At 48.7% G+C, this 14,509-nt stretch overlaps 1 protein-coding gene across 2 annotated transcripts in view; it reads left to right on the top strand.

Annotated features, from left to right (window-relative positions):
- Positions 1-4,969: 4,969 nt before the first annotated feature.
- DGKZ (diacylglycerol kinase zeta) overlaps positions 4,970-14,509 on the top strand; it is a 1,700,725-nt gene continuing 1,691,185 nt past the window's right edge. For both annotated transcript variants that reach the window (XM_069623235.1, XM_069623234.1), the window contains exon 1: positions 4,970-5,142. In XM_069623235.1, the coding sequence (XP_069479336.1) occupies positions 5,081-5,142 (62 nt within the window). In that variant the 5' untranslated portion in view covers positions 4,970-5,080. The remainder of the gene's footprint in view (positions 5,143-14,509) is intronic.

The raw sequence follows: 14,509 nt of genomic DNA, 5'->3' as shown, positions 1-14,509 counted from the left end.
GATTATTATTTTTATTCTCCTTGATCTTTCTGCCGCTTTTGATACTGTTGACCATCCTCTTCTTCTCAACTCCCTCTCCTCATTTGGCCTCAAGGACTCTGTTCTTAACTGGCTCTCCTCTTATCTCTCCAACCGCTCTTTTTCAGTATCCTGGGGTGGCTCTTCCTCCCCCTCCTATCCTCTTAATCACGGAGTTCCCCAAGGTTCTGTCTTGGGCCCCTTTCTCTTCTCTCTCTATACTTCCTTCTTAGCTCCTATCATCTCCTCCTTTGGCATCTCGCAGCACTTCTATGCGGACGATACCCAGCTTTTCCTCTCCTTCTCCTCTTTCTCTCCCGACATTCATGATAAACTATCGTCTTGCCTATCTGCTATCAAATCCTGGATGTCCTCTCACTTCCTAACTCTCAATACTGAAAAAACTGAACTCCTCTTCTTCCCTGCCAATTCTCTTCCTCCACCCTCCCCTCCTTCTTCCATTCTCTTTCCCCCCTCCCACCTCTCCTTCTCTCCCCATGCCCGTAACCTTGGTCTTCATATTGACTCTCACCTCTCTCTATCTCACCACATTTCTCTTACTGCCAAATCTTGCCGCTTTCACCTCTACAACATTCGTAAAATTAGACCCCTCCTTACCTTTCATGCTACTAAACTTTTAATTACCTCCCTCATCTTCTCCAGACTCTTCTACTGTTCCTCCCCTCTCTTTGGACTCCCCTCCTCTCATCTCTCCCCGCTCAAATCCATCTACCACTCTGCCATCCGCTGTCTCTGCCTTCTCTCTCTCCTCATTAGGTTGGCTCCCATTTCACTCCCATCTCAAATTCAAGTTCCTCTGCCTTGTCTTCAAATCCCTCTATGGTGTTGCCCCCCCTATCTCTCCTCCCTTTTAACTTTCTATACCCCTTCTCGTTCTCTCCATTCTGCTAATGTTTTCCTACTCTCTCCTCCTCCACCTCCCTGTGTCTGATCTTTCCAGCTCCTTGCCCCCTTCCACTGGAACCGCCTCCCCCTTCACATCCGCTCTCCCCCCCCTTCCCTTCCTTTCGCTCTTCTCTCAAATCTTACCTCTTTCACTCACCTCCCTAGCACCTTCTGTTTTTCTTGTCCCTTCTCCCTCACCTTCATTCCTCACCTCCTACCACTTCTCTTCCCATCCCTTTCTACCTCCTCCTCCCCACCCCTGCTTTCACATAATCCCACTCTTTCCTCCCCTCTTCTTCATTCACTCTTGCATTCCATCTTCTCCCGTTCCTACCCCCACCACCTTCTTCATTCCCTTGCTCACCCTGCCCCTCCCTACTCCCTCCTCACCTCTGCAATGTGTTAATTGTTCTTTAAACTGTTTTCGTGTTATGATTCAATTACCATCTTATGCTTGCTGTATTTTTTGCCTGTTCTTATGTAAAGCACTTTGGATTAAAGGGCTATGTAACTTCAATAAATACAAATACAATACAAATTTGGGGCGACAGCGCCCACTCTCATTTTGTACATGTGGATATCTGATGCTGCAAAACAACCTTAAGAAGAATACAAGGCTCCAGTTCAGGCTAGGACACCCCATCCGCATATGACGATGCATCGCGAGGGGCTGCAACACCCATTGTGATGCATGTTAGTCTCTGCCTAAGACTACAGCATCCCACCCACGTGTTTCATGTTAGACTTCATTTAAAGCTACAAAGCCCAACGCTAATGCATATACAGTCTTTACATCGAATATTTTATAGACAAATTCACATATATCCAATATGTTATGTCGAAAATGTTTATAGAGAATGCATTTAGTGGTGGGTTAAGGGGTTAAATATTTTTGGGAAACGGTTCGGCTGGGTTTTTAAGGGTGTGGAACCAGAGTTTGGGGGACCGCCCCCACCCCCCAAAAAAGTGCATTCTCTAGGAAGTTTTTCGTAATAAAATATTCGATATATATGCATTCTTTATAAATTACTTCGGTCTAAAGACATGCAGGCCTGTAATGGGATACACAAAGCCTCATTTGAGGCTAACCCACCCCAGCCTCATTGTATACACAAGGCTTAATCAGAGACGGCACCGCCACTCTGCTGAGGTGCTGAGGTGCGTGTGAATAGGATGGAGGCTGCAGCACCCACTCCAACGATGCTTACACTCTATTTGAGGCCAGACCACCCCACCCTCCTGGTGTACAATAGCCTGCATTAGAGGCAGCAGCACTCACCTTCATGATGTACTTGCAACGCCATCTGAGCACACAATACCAACCCACATCACACACATGGCATGCTATACATTGCTCCATGATATAAAGTGCACATACTCGGCTGGTTGTTAACAGCAACATACAATATTGAAGTATTTAAAAAGAGCTAAGGTTATTACCTATAAACACTGGGGATTCCAATGCTGATGTACACACTCTCAGTCCCAGTGAAGTACTATTTCCCGGATACAAAGACAGTCCTAGCACTTCAAATGTGCCCCTAGCACACACAGCACCCCTTCACAAGACTCACTTCAACTATATCCTGATCTGGGGGAGCAAACATTTCAAGTGGATGTTGTGAAGAAGTGGTGTCGTGGGAGTTAGGGTTGCATGTACAGTGTGATGTACTTGGTTTCACTTAGATAATGAGTTCTTTTGGAATGAGAGCTGATGCCCCAACATTGGTATTTCCAGTGCTCGTAGACGCCGCTTTCCAATATGCACTAATCTTAATTCTTTCTAAAGCAGGTTTTCTTTTCCACTGACTTCCTCGTTTTTGTGTTTGTGTGCATGACTGTGTGTGTATGAGTGTGTGTAAACACATGTATCCTTATTTCAAATATATTCTTCGTGCTTCTGCAAATTCAGAGTGTAGTGCATGTGCAAAGTGTGCATTATCTGTGTTACGGCAGATGCTTAGCCTATTGGTTGTGTGTTGGTTATGTAGGCACCTTTGCGCGTTTGCGCCTATCTGGCCATTTCTGCGCATTTAAAAGTGCATCCCAAATTCACAAATGGGATCTGCATTTAAATGAGCAAAAGTAAGGGTAATATCTTACTCCGTCGTGAATTCTTCTTTAAGTGTGACAACCGCGGTTCAAACCACAGCTATCCCACTTGCTATCCCGTTTCACAGAGAAATGCGTGCGTGGTTGCTGGGTTCTTTCATACATGCACGGGTGGCTGGATAGCGCATCTTTGCGCCACTGTCCAGCCCTTCCGGAAATGCAAAGGTCACCTTTGAGAATAAGGTGGTGTGCACATTTCTAAAAGTAGTGCAAACGAAACAAGTGCATTCTCTGCACTCCTTTCATTTGTGCTACTTTTTGAGAATCCGACCCAACGTGTGTATGGAATGAGCGTATTCTACTTAAGTACATTTAGAGTGCATTTGCATTCGGGTACATGCACTAGAAGCCTGTTATTTGTAGTTCTCCTGTGTGCATTCCAAGCATTTATGTGCATTTGCATATTCCGAGCATGTGACCCGTGCTTTCGTGCTTTCTGAATGGAAAATATGTGCGCATTGTTCATTGTCTTGCACAACAACACATGACGGCTACCAACCGAAAAGTACAGCTAAGATCAGCGAACGGTGATAACTGAACGGAGGCTGCCAACAGCACATCACAGCTCTGGTGCTCTTTTTCCCGCTCAACCTTACTAACCCATCCCACCCTCTTTCCATCTCAGTTCCGCCAGAGCACCGACGGGGCCACTACGGTGGTGATAATGCGCGGTATAAGTATCCTTTAGCATAACATAACATAACATGTGTGCATTACGTGTTTATTGTTTGTACCTATTGGGCTTGCGCATTGTATTTATTTGTGTGTAGCTGCATAGTGAGAAGGTCACTGGTGTGTGGTGTGTGTGGGTGTTTGTAGTGTTTGTGTGTCAAGTGTGTATTTTTGTCAGGTGTATGGTTTTCTGTGCTATTAGTGGCGCTGGTACGTGTGTGTGTGTGCGTGTGTGTGTGTGTGTGTGTGTGGTGTACATGCACAGTCACTCCATGCATAGCCATAAAACACATTCATTTGGCACATAAGGCCCATGCATGGTGTCTGGGTGTGACTGCTGTGGTTATTTTGTTCACATGTACCCTGGATATATTGTGGGTGTATACTTTTACTCCGAGCATGCTGTTTATTTATTTTTACATTTATAAAGTGCTCAAGCAGCCCGTGGGCATCGTGGCGCTGAATGGCGGCGGTGCTGCCGGTTCGTATGAGCACGGATCATCCGCAAACCCGTGTATTTGCTGTTACTCTGGGACTACTGCGCAGTTCTGAATTATGGATTCATTTTGGGCCTTTTAAAAAGTAAAAATCTGGATTTTGTCTGATCCAATTTACGGCATTTCTGCAGAGTGCTAAAGTGCCAGTTAAGGGCTATTTATGTACCAAAACATGTTGCAAATGCAAGCACACAATTGCGAGGGGGTCCGATAGAAACTCCAATGCAAAAACGAACAACTGCTCAACAGTCCTCTCATACAGGAGAACGCTCGTGGGCTTGGCTAATTTGGCGAACCTTAATTCGCAAGGTCAAGGGTTGCAGAGGATCACGTTCAAAGATTGTTTTTCTTTTGAAGCTTTCTTTTGAAGCCCTCTTGTAAACTATAGTGTTACTACACTATAATGTGTACAGGCCCCCTGCTCTCTCTTCCCTGCACCCAGGTGGTAGGTACACTGTGCATTTTTCCTATAGCAAGGCCGCTCCGTGCACGGCGCCTAGCTGTAGTGTAATCCCAGCACTGCAAAGTCCAGTGCAGATGACCTACAGGGCACGATTGCCGCTGCGGGTGTCTGAGCAGGAAGCGGGACTTTCAGTGCCGTCCACCCACACAGGCCCTCCCCACTTCCCACCTCCCCGGGTCGCTGTCGTTTTAGTTCAACATGACAATACAATCATTTAAAAAAAAATCTTTCAGGAAGTTTAGAAAGAGGAAGAAACACAGAGAGACGGTAGTTAAAACCATAACAGTGGGTTGCATGGAGCGAGGGAGAGGGCAGAGCTATGGCAAGCTGGACGGGCAGCTAGGGGGACTCTGGAGGCCTGCGGGAGAGGCGTCAAGGGGGCCCAAGGGCCAGGCTGCAGCCGCCGGGACAAATGTGGCGCCACCGCTCCTGGGATGTCCCGCACTCTCCGAGTGAGAAGAAGAAAGGCAGGAGGTAAGGGTTGGCAGTGCCACTCTCTGCAGGATTCGTGTCATCGGCGCTTGCATCCCGCCAATGGTTGTGAGCTATGACGTGCGGGAGTTGCGCAAGCAAGGCCCACACTACGCTGACCCCTGTTCCACCCCCTGGGGGGTGATTCACATGCCGCACATTTCTGTTCTTTATATGAACTCCAATTGTTCTATACATTTAATTCCCAATCAATTTTAGTTTGCCCTTTGAATAGTGTGACCAATGATACATCGGCAATAGGAAGGCTTGCTGGTCATGCATGTTTTGTATTTTATATTTTTTTTAAGGGGCAAGGTCAAAAGTTTTTGATATATTTAAGCAATGGAGCGTACACCTGTTTGGCCATAAACTAGTGCCACGACCCATTTCACGCTGTTGATTTCTTGGGCATCACCTGTGGAAGAGGGAACACAGAAGGGGAACACTGTGAGGAATTGAACCATCCGCACGGGGAGTGTGCGCTCGCCTGGGCTTTTCTGAAGTTGTGTGATTAAAATGAATGATGGGTGATCAACCTCAGAAAATGGGTGGGGCTAATCTGCACACATTTTCGTCTGTTCACCGCACAACAAACACATAGTCAAGTGTACGCCGAGGGGTGAGACACAGCCTACAGGTGCAGTCCTCCCTGTCACATTTAGCTGGAATGTGGCAGCCACCGGTACATCAAAGCATCTCTGAAGGGGGAAGGCAACACCTTCCTCTGGCCACGGGCAGCCTAATTTAAATATCAAAGGCTCCATGGATCCGGCCTGTTCTATTGTCATAGTTTGTGTGGTGGCAGTGCATACTGTTTAGAGTTAAATGAAAGCAGGCCTGCAAAGAGGCCGGGTCACAGAACTAACACCAGGGACAGGAAACACCAAAACCTCTTTCATATGCAATGTACCAACTTGAAGCTAGCTCCCACCACTGTGTATGAAGGGCAGTGACTATCATTTTTGGGACAACGGTTTACAGTAGGCAACCCCTGCAGAGAAGCCCCTTTCAGAAAAAAGAAGTATTGATGTAGGCGAAAGTCTGTTCTCGCCACACACTTCAAGGGAGACCTGATCAAAGCGCTGTCATAGAGAGCTCAATTAACCAGAGAGACACTCCACAAAAGACAGGAAGATGGGTGGGACTTAGTAGTACATGTTGTCACCCCTACCTTTCCTGCTGCAAAGCACTCTGGTTATGACCTCACGTATAAAAGAAGATTGTTGGTGGGGACCCATGTATGGTTCATTAAGGTAGGCTTAGCCTGCACCAATCACTTGGGCCCAACCTACTTAAAAAGAGGGCTGAGCCCCTCACTTAGCAGATCATTCAATGACTTTGAAATGAGTAAGAAGCACTCATTTGGACCCTAGCTGAAGGTACAGTCTACCTTCCAGCTTCTACAATTGAAGGAAGCCAGGATTTTCAAGAGGGAAGCAAGATCCCTCCCCTAAACATCTCCCCGTGAACAGAGGGAGCTACCGACCTCAGAGGACCCGTCCAGAAGCTCCAGAACCAGTGCCCATCCAGCATACAGTGTGACTTGATAGGTTCTGCCAGCAAGCTTCCTAGGTGGGAAGTGCCAGGGAGTCTCTAAACAAAGTACAAGGCTGTTGCCTGCAAACACTTTCCTCAGCTTTGGGCCATTCGCCTTAAAGGACGACACAAGCCCTGCGAAATCTAGGAGGAGTGCCACAACAAGCATCAACCAGCATACATCTTTTAAGGACACTTTCGAGGCAGTCGAGCCCTCCAACCGACCATGACTGTTGTCATTCTGCAGTCACTAAAGCCGTCCGATATGCCTAAAACAATTTTCCAGATCTGCCAACCGGCACAGAGACAATGATTCTTGACCCCGAGCCGCCGTGTAGGCCAACCTGCAGCTGTCGGTCCAGCCTCGCTTGCCGAACTGACTGCCACCTCATACCCGCAGCTGTCTTCTGTCTCAAACTCTGTCGCAGGAGGTGCAATGCGTCCTGGAAGCAACTTGACGCTGTCGAGCATCAAGGTCATTTCAAGCAGCAAGTACATTGTGGTTCTGTCCCCCTGGTCCTTCTCTGAAGGCCTCTAGTGACCTTTACAACCCCCTGCTCCCTTGGTGCTGAAACCAAATAAACTTGAACAGTTAAGACTAATTGCTTTACAGACTACCCTCCTGTCAGTACCCAGAGTGCACCACTTTCCTTCGTGAAATTGTCTGTCCTCTGTGTTCCTTTACAGGGTGGGTTGTATTTTGTAGTGTGCTAGAACTGTCTGTTGTAATAATAATAAAGTAGATATTGGTATACAACCTTGACTGGAACGTCCCTTTTATCATTGTGTAATAGTTGTATTTTTGCTGTGTTGCAACAAACCAACAATCCATAACCTTGCAGAGATAAGTCTGCCGTTCCGTCCACCTTAACAAAATTGGACAAGGAGGTTTATAATTTACTTGTGTTTCCAATCTGTTAGGATCCCTTCTGGTGTACTAGAGATGTGGGGCTGATTGATGGTTTAGAAACCGATATTTATCCCTGGACCACTGGTGCCCCGCAAGTTGATTTGTCACAAACACAACAGTGATGCCTAACACTACAGCACACTCACCAGCTGCACTGTGAACCGGAAGTGTACCTGTCCTGGCGCCGGAGAGCTCTGCTTGGATAGTTTTAAGCAGTGCTTTAAGTGGGCCGGGGCCTGCCAGGCCGGGCTCCTGCAGTCTCCAGAAAATGGGGCTTAGCCAGGGCCTTGCCGGGGCCCCCGGTCCCACACAACATTGGCGGGACGCATTATCCCGCCGTGGCCGCAGCCGTGACGGGAGATGCACCCGCCATTATGTCGGGCAAGCTGACAGAAGTGCCAGCCAGCCACAGCAACGCTGAGGCTGGCGGCACTTCTGACAGTCACTGTAACTTCTTCTGACGACACCTCATCAGGGTCATCAGAGGAAGTTACTGCCCCTTTGGTTTCCCTCCCCAGTTCACTGACCCTCGCGAACCCGCGGGCTCCGTGATCTATGGCCCAGGCCCCGGGCCGCATGAAATGCAGGACGATGGAGGGCCTGGGAGTTTAGGCGCGGGGTGGGGGGAAACGGCGCAAAAGCATAGGGAGGGGCGTCCGAACGGCGCCACAAGAAACAAAAGCCCAGGAAAGGGCAGGAAGCAGCACCTGGGGAAGGTGCGAAATATAACAGCCAGGGGGAACCCGGCCCCCAAGAAGGAACAAAAGGCCTGGGGTGTATAAGTAAGCCAGGAAAAGGAGAGGCGGCACAAACCAGGTGAAGAGCTCACCTCTCTCGGGTAGGCTCTTAGTGCCTGGATAAGGGGAAGGAAAAACGTTTGCTCTTGCGGGCTCACGTATTTTCCACATCCTCTTAATTCGGTCTAAACGCAGTGGCTACTAGTTCGCCCAGCCGTGCCGGAACAGGAGCGACGCAGAATTACCAGCAGCACGTGAACAGAGCACTTTCGCCATGGACAGGCGAGACAGGTGAGAAAGATCGGTAGTAGAAGAGCAGGAGAAGCAGAGGACGCACAGTGTGAAGGAGCAGGAAGGCGTGGCTGACAGAATTCAGACGAGAAGGATGGCGGAAGGAAGAGCAAAAAGGGCTCAAGAATTCTCAGAATGGACAAGGAAGGCAGAGAAAGAATATGGGGCACAATGGGTGCTGGAGATAATGCAGAAGGAAGAAAGGGCAAAGGCAATGTCACCCTTGCTGTTCATAGAGCCCAGCAGCAGCGAAGGAGAAGACGAGGTACCGCAAGGACAGAAGAGAGGGAGAGAGGAGTCGAAGAGATCGGAGGAACAGACAGAGGCACCTACCAAGAGGAAGAAAAGAAAAGATCAAAACAAAGGTACTGTGAATAATAATGTGGGGAATAAAATCATAAAAATGTTAAATAATTGCGTCACGGTTTCGGGTAAGTCGCCCAGAACCAATGGCAAGAAGAGCAGATGTGATAAGGGATCCAGGGAGGAGCGGCAGGGGAATTCTTCAACTGAAGAAAGCAGTGATGACGAAGAAAGGGATCATTTAAGGGCTTGGGTAAAATGGAGAGGAGTGGTGAGCAGGAAGAAACAGAGAGGGGCAGGGGGGCCAGGGGCAGAACCCAGGGAAACCCCGGTCCCGGTGCCACAAAGGGCACCAGTAGTCCCTGCGCCACAAGGGACACCAATAGTCCCGGCGCCACAAGGTGCAGCAGTAGGGCCAAACACAGGGGGAGCACCGCAAGGACCCAACCCACAACTGGTGGTGCCAACGGGGACACCAGCAGCTCCAGTGGCAGGGGACGCACCACCGGTGGCAGTACCGGCAGTGGCAGCGGCGGATGTTGGGGGACCACTCATGACGAAATATGGCAGACCAACCATGGGTAAAGATGCACAGGGCAGGTCAATGAAGGCAATGGCTTGGTATATAAATGACAAAGTAAAGGAGAAAATATGGAGGAAGGAATTGATCAATATTTTCACATTGTTAGATTGTCAAAAGAGGGGGATGAATGTGGCACTAGAGGACATTAAGGAGGACGAGAAAAGCTTACTGAAAAAGGGGCCAGTAGTAAGGAATTTTGACAACTGGATGGCGGCCTTCACCATAACGTCTACAATTATATTACAGAAATTCCCAGAAGACGGGGTAGCATTAGTGGCGTATCAGCAGAGGGTGCTGAAGTTACACGCGGCATTTGAGGGAGACGCATGGCTGGAGTACGATCACGAGTTCAGAAAGGAGATGGACTGCTTTCCGGATATGGGAGGGGATGAGGAAAGTTTTAATCTCTACATATTTAATGTGCTGATGGAGAAATGGGATTCCAAGGAGCGAAGCGCAGGAAGGCAGCAGAGAAGGCAATATTGGCAGAATGATTACAAAGCTGATTATAGATACAATAACAGAAGATATGAATACAGCTATGACAGAAATAGAGACCAGAGTTTTCGGAGCAGGAACTATGGGTCACGGAGAGGGTGGCAGAGCAGCCTGCCCCCAACCACGCAGGGGGGGCAGTGGGAGCACGGGGGCAACACAGGCAGAACCAGGACAATGTCGGAATTTTGAGAAGGAAGTACCCTGTAGCTGGGGATGGAAGTGCAAGTTCAGCCACAAGTGCGAGAGATGTAAGGGTGACCACAGCAGCTCCAAGTGCACAAGAGCCGCAGCTCCAAGCGGCAGAAGCAATGAGACGCGAAAATAAGAGCTGGGGCGGGAAGGGGGCCACCCCAGTAAAAATTGAGAGGATGGAAGTCTGGCTCCAGAAATACCCAGACCAAAAAACAGCAGTTGAGATCAGAGAAGGTTTTAACATCCTGTTTACCGGGCAGGGAGCGCAGGACATTCCTAAAAACCTGAAGTCTGCAACTGAGAACAGAGTTATAGTGACCAGTAAAATCCGAAAAGAGGTAGAACGGGGTAGGGTAGAGGGCCCCTTTACAGCCTTACCATTTGAAGAATGTATATGCTCTCCACTGGGGCTGGTGCCGAAAAAGGAAGAAGGGGAATACAGGCTGATACACCACCTATCCTACCCCCCGGGGGCCTCGGGGAACGATGGCATTGCCCGGAGCGATGCAACAGTATCATATTCAGACTTCGAGGAGGCAGTAGAACGGGTCAGGAAAGCGGGAAAAGGGGCATGGATGGCGAAAGCAGACATTAAATCAGCATTCCCGCTGTTGCCAGTCAACAGCAGATCTCAAAGGTGGTTGTGTATTCATTGGGAGGGGGAATACTTAATCGAAAAATGTCTCCCGGTGGGTGCGCCATCTCATGTGCATATTTTGAGAGGGTAAGTTCATTTTTGCAGTGGGCAGTCACAGAAGAGATGGGGGAGGCCATGATGGTACATTACCTGGATGATTTTTTATTCGTAGGGCCCTAAGGTTCAAAGCTATGCAAAGCAACCCTGGATAAATTTGTGGAAATAACAAGCGAGTAGGGTTTTCCACTGGCGGGGGAGAAAACGATGGGCCCAGCGCAGATTATCCAATTCCTAGGAATAGAAATTGACTCAAGCATGGGAGTGTGCCGGATCCCGGATGACAAGGTGACGGATCAGCAGAAGACAATAAAGGAACTGCAAGGAAGAAAGAAAGTGACAGTGAGAGAGTTGCAAGCGCTGGCAGGAAAGCTGAACTTCGCAGGAAGAGTCATACCACAGTGGAGGGTGTTCCAGAGAAGCAATGAGCTGAAAAAAGAGGGGCTACAATGGGGCACCACAGAGTCAGGCTAGGGGGAGGAATCAAGAGAGATCTGGAAGTGTGGGCAGAATTTCTGAAGTACTTCAATGGGTCAGTGATATGGCGCTCACCGGTAAATGAGGAAAGGAAAAGGGTGTTGTTCACCGATGCAGCAGGTGGCCTTGGGTTTGGCGCAATACTGGGGAAACAGTGGTGTGCAGGCAAGTGGCCAAAAACATGGCAGGTGGCGGAATGGACAAAAAACATAACACTGCTGGAGCTCTTCCCAATATGGGTTGCGTTATGCGCATGGGGGAAGAGCTAGGAAACAAGGAGTTGGCAGTATGGTAGGATAACATGGCGGTGGTGCACGTGTTAAATAAAGGAAGTGCGTCATGCATAATAGTGTTGGAATTAATGCGGGCAATCACGCTGGAAAGTCTAAAAAAGAATACATGCATAGGGGCGAGGCACATCGCTGGGGAAGCAAACGTGGTGGCTGATGTAATCTCTTGCTTTCTGTGGGAGAAATTCAGGGAGCTGAGACCGGACGCCGACAAGGAAAGAACGCCAATGCCGCAGAAGGCATGGGTCCCGCTGGAGGCACTGGAAAGGAAAGCACGGTTGGCTACAAGGTCGACTCTAAAGAAGTGGGAGAAGAACGGAGAACGGAACGGGTCATTGACAAACTGACCAGGAATGCCCTAACGTACAAAACGGGTAAGCAGTACGAAAAGCATGTAAAAGAGGTGTTGGTGGAAACAGGTGTAAAAGAGGTGGAAAAGATGTCAACCGAAAAAATGTGTGAATTTCTCGAAGGGGCATTTGCCAAAAGGAAAAACAAAAGCTGGGCGGCAGCACCTAGCGGCGGTGGCATATACCACAAAAGTGGCGGGCATACCGGACCCAACCGACAGCGCTAGAATAAAATATGCTATGAGAGGATGGGCTAAATTAGAGGGGAAGAAACCAGATAACAGAAGGCAGGTGAACTTTGGGAAGTTGATAATTCTGTTAAAAGTGTTACGAGATACATGCAGCAGCACGTACGAAACCGCGCTGTTCAGGGCAGCATTTGCGCTGGCATAATACGGGGCTTTCAGGGTAGGGGAACTGGTGGCCAGTAATACGGTGGCAGGAGTCGGCCTGGCAAGGAGGGATATTAGTATGGGAAACAAGGGGATGTCTATAATGCTAAAGAAATCTAAAACAGACCAAACGGGGAAGGGGAGAGCAATAGACCTCAATTGCATCAGAGAGGAGGACCACTGTCCCAGATGCATCACTCAAGAATTCCTAGATCTCCGACCAGAGGTTGACGGGCAGCTATTAATACATAGGGATGGCAGCGCACTCAGCAGGTACCAGTTTCAGGCGGTATTGAAACAGGCGGTGGCAAAAGCAGGATGGCATCCAGCCGAATTTGGAACACACTCATTCAGGATAGGGGCGGCAACCTCTGCATGGGCGGGGGGCTTGGGAGCAAAGGGAGTGAAAAGAATTGGGGAATGGAAGTTGCAGTGTTTTCAAAAATACAAAAGGGAGGAACTGATATAAACACTTATCTCCCCCGTTTCCATCGAGGATGGACCCTATAAATCGGCATGGATAGTGGGGCACTCTTTCGTGACCCGGGCAGGCAGGTGGCTGGAAGAGGTGAAGCAAGGACTACATTTCAAAAACACAATTGCATCCGGTTGGGGCCTCCCGGGGATGCACTGGGAGGACATTCACAACAAGCTGTCGGACCTGATAGGTTTCAGGAACCCCCCCCCCCCGAGTACCTGGTTATACACCTCAGAGGGAACGACCTGGCGAGCACAAATAGGGGTAAATTACAGAGGAACATTTGCGAGTGGCTGCATAGCATAGCCTGCAGTTGGTGGAAAACCGGGATTTTCATGTCAGAAATAATACCAAGAAGGGTCTGGTATGGGGCACAGAGGAGGCACGCAATCGAAATAGCCAGAAAGAAACTAAATAAATCAGTAGAAAAGTACTGCAAGAGCACAGGGCTACACTTCATAAAACATGGACTACACCGGAACAATTCGGACATGTTTCACCAGGATGGGGTACACCTATCAAGGAAGGGGATGGGGGTTTTTTCTGACAACATTTTTAGGGCACTCCAGGAACGGGGTTGTAGGTAGGGTGCTTTTGGGGGGGACCTGAACGGGCGCGAATAACACCCGCTCAGGTGTGGCGGCATGTGCCCAGGAACGAAGGCCCAGGGATAGCAAGGACTCAGGAGGAGCCTTGGGCGCCTTCGGGACTGGACACAAGGTGCCCAAAAGCATATGGCAGTGTATTGATTTTTGTGTTTTGTATTTTCTGTAAGAAAATAAAATGCCTACGGCCTACAACTTTTCCATAAACATAATTGGTCTGTGATTTATTATTTAGGTAGGGATCTGGTAAGAAGAGCAAAGCGAGCCCACACTACTCAGCCTAATATGCAGATTAGATCACGGAGCCCGCAGGTTCGCAGAGGGTGAAAGGCGCCTCGTGTTCAGTGATCTCTGCTCAGAGCAGATAGATCACAGAGCCCGAGCCGCCTATCTCCGCTGGCAAAGCTTTATAAAAGATGCCTTGAATTGTGTACGTTTCAAGCCATCTTTTAGAAACATAGAAATATGTTACAAATGTCTATGTTTATAAAAGGTGGCTTGAAAAGTACACAAACCATAGTAGTATGCATACAAACATATAAATGCTCACATACATTCATATGTTTGTTTGCGCACCTTACAATGATTTGTGCACTTTTAGGCCACACCCACAATGAAAGCCACGCCCCCAAACGAATCCCCCCCTTCTCAATTTCTTACCCCACTTGAAGCACTGGTTTTAAGTGATACTTTTGGCAGCAGTGCTAATGATCCAGTGTATCTTTGAAAAAGCAGAAGGAAACATTTTGTGAATAAGCTGAATTTTCTATCAGCATCATTTAAGGGAAATGCAGAGTCATTCTTTCGGTCGTTGGCTTACTTGACCCCAATCCAACATGTCCAAATGTCTTCTGGGGATTCCTAATACAGCACAGTGGAATCACTGCAGAGGCAGGAGGAGCAGGGCACACCAGCAAGTCAAGATTACTTCAACTACCCCCCTTGCCACTCCTCCGCCCCCTCTCTCTCCCCCACTCTGAGGGCCCTGGAAGGCAATGCGGCGCCGGTGCCTCCGAAAAGCCATAAGGCACAGG

The sequence above is a fragment of the Ambystoma mexicanum genome, chromosome 11, assembly GCF_040938575.1.
Source record: "Ambystoma mexicanum isolate Mex_15411 chromosome 11, UKY_AmexF1_1, whole genome shotgun sequence".
Lineage (NCBI taxonomy): Eukaryota > Metazoa > Chordata > Amphibia > Caudata > Ambystomatidae > Ambystoma > Ambystoma mexicanum.
This window is presented reverse-complemented; position numbering and strand designations above follow the sequence as displayed.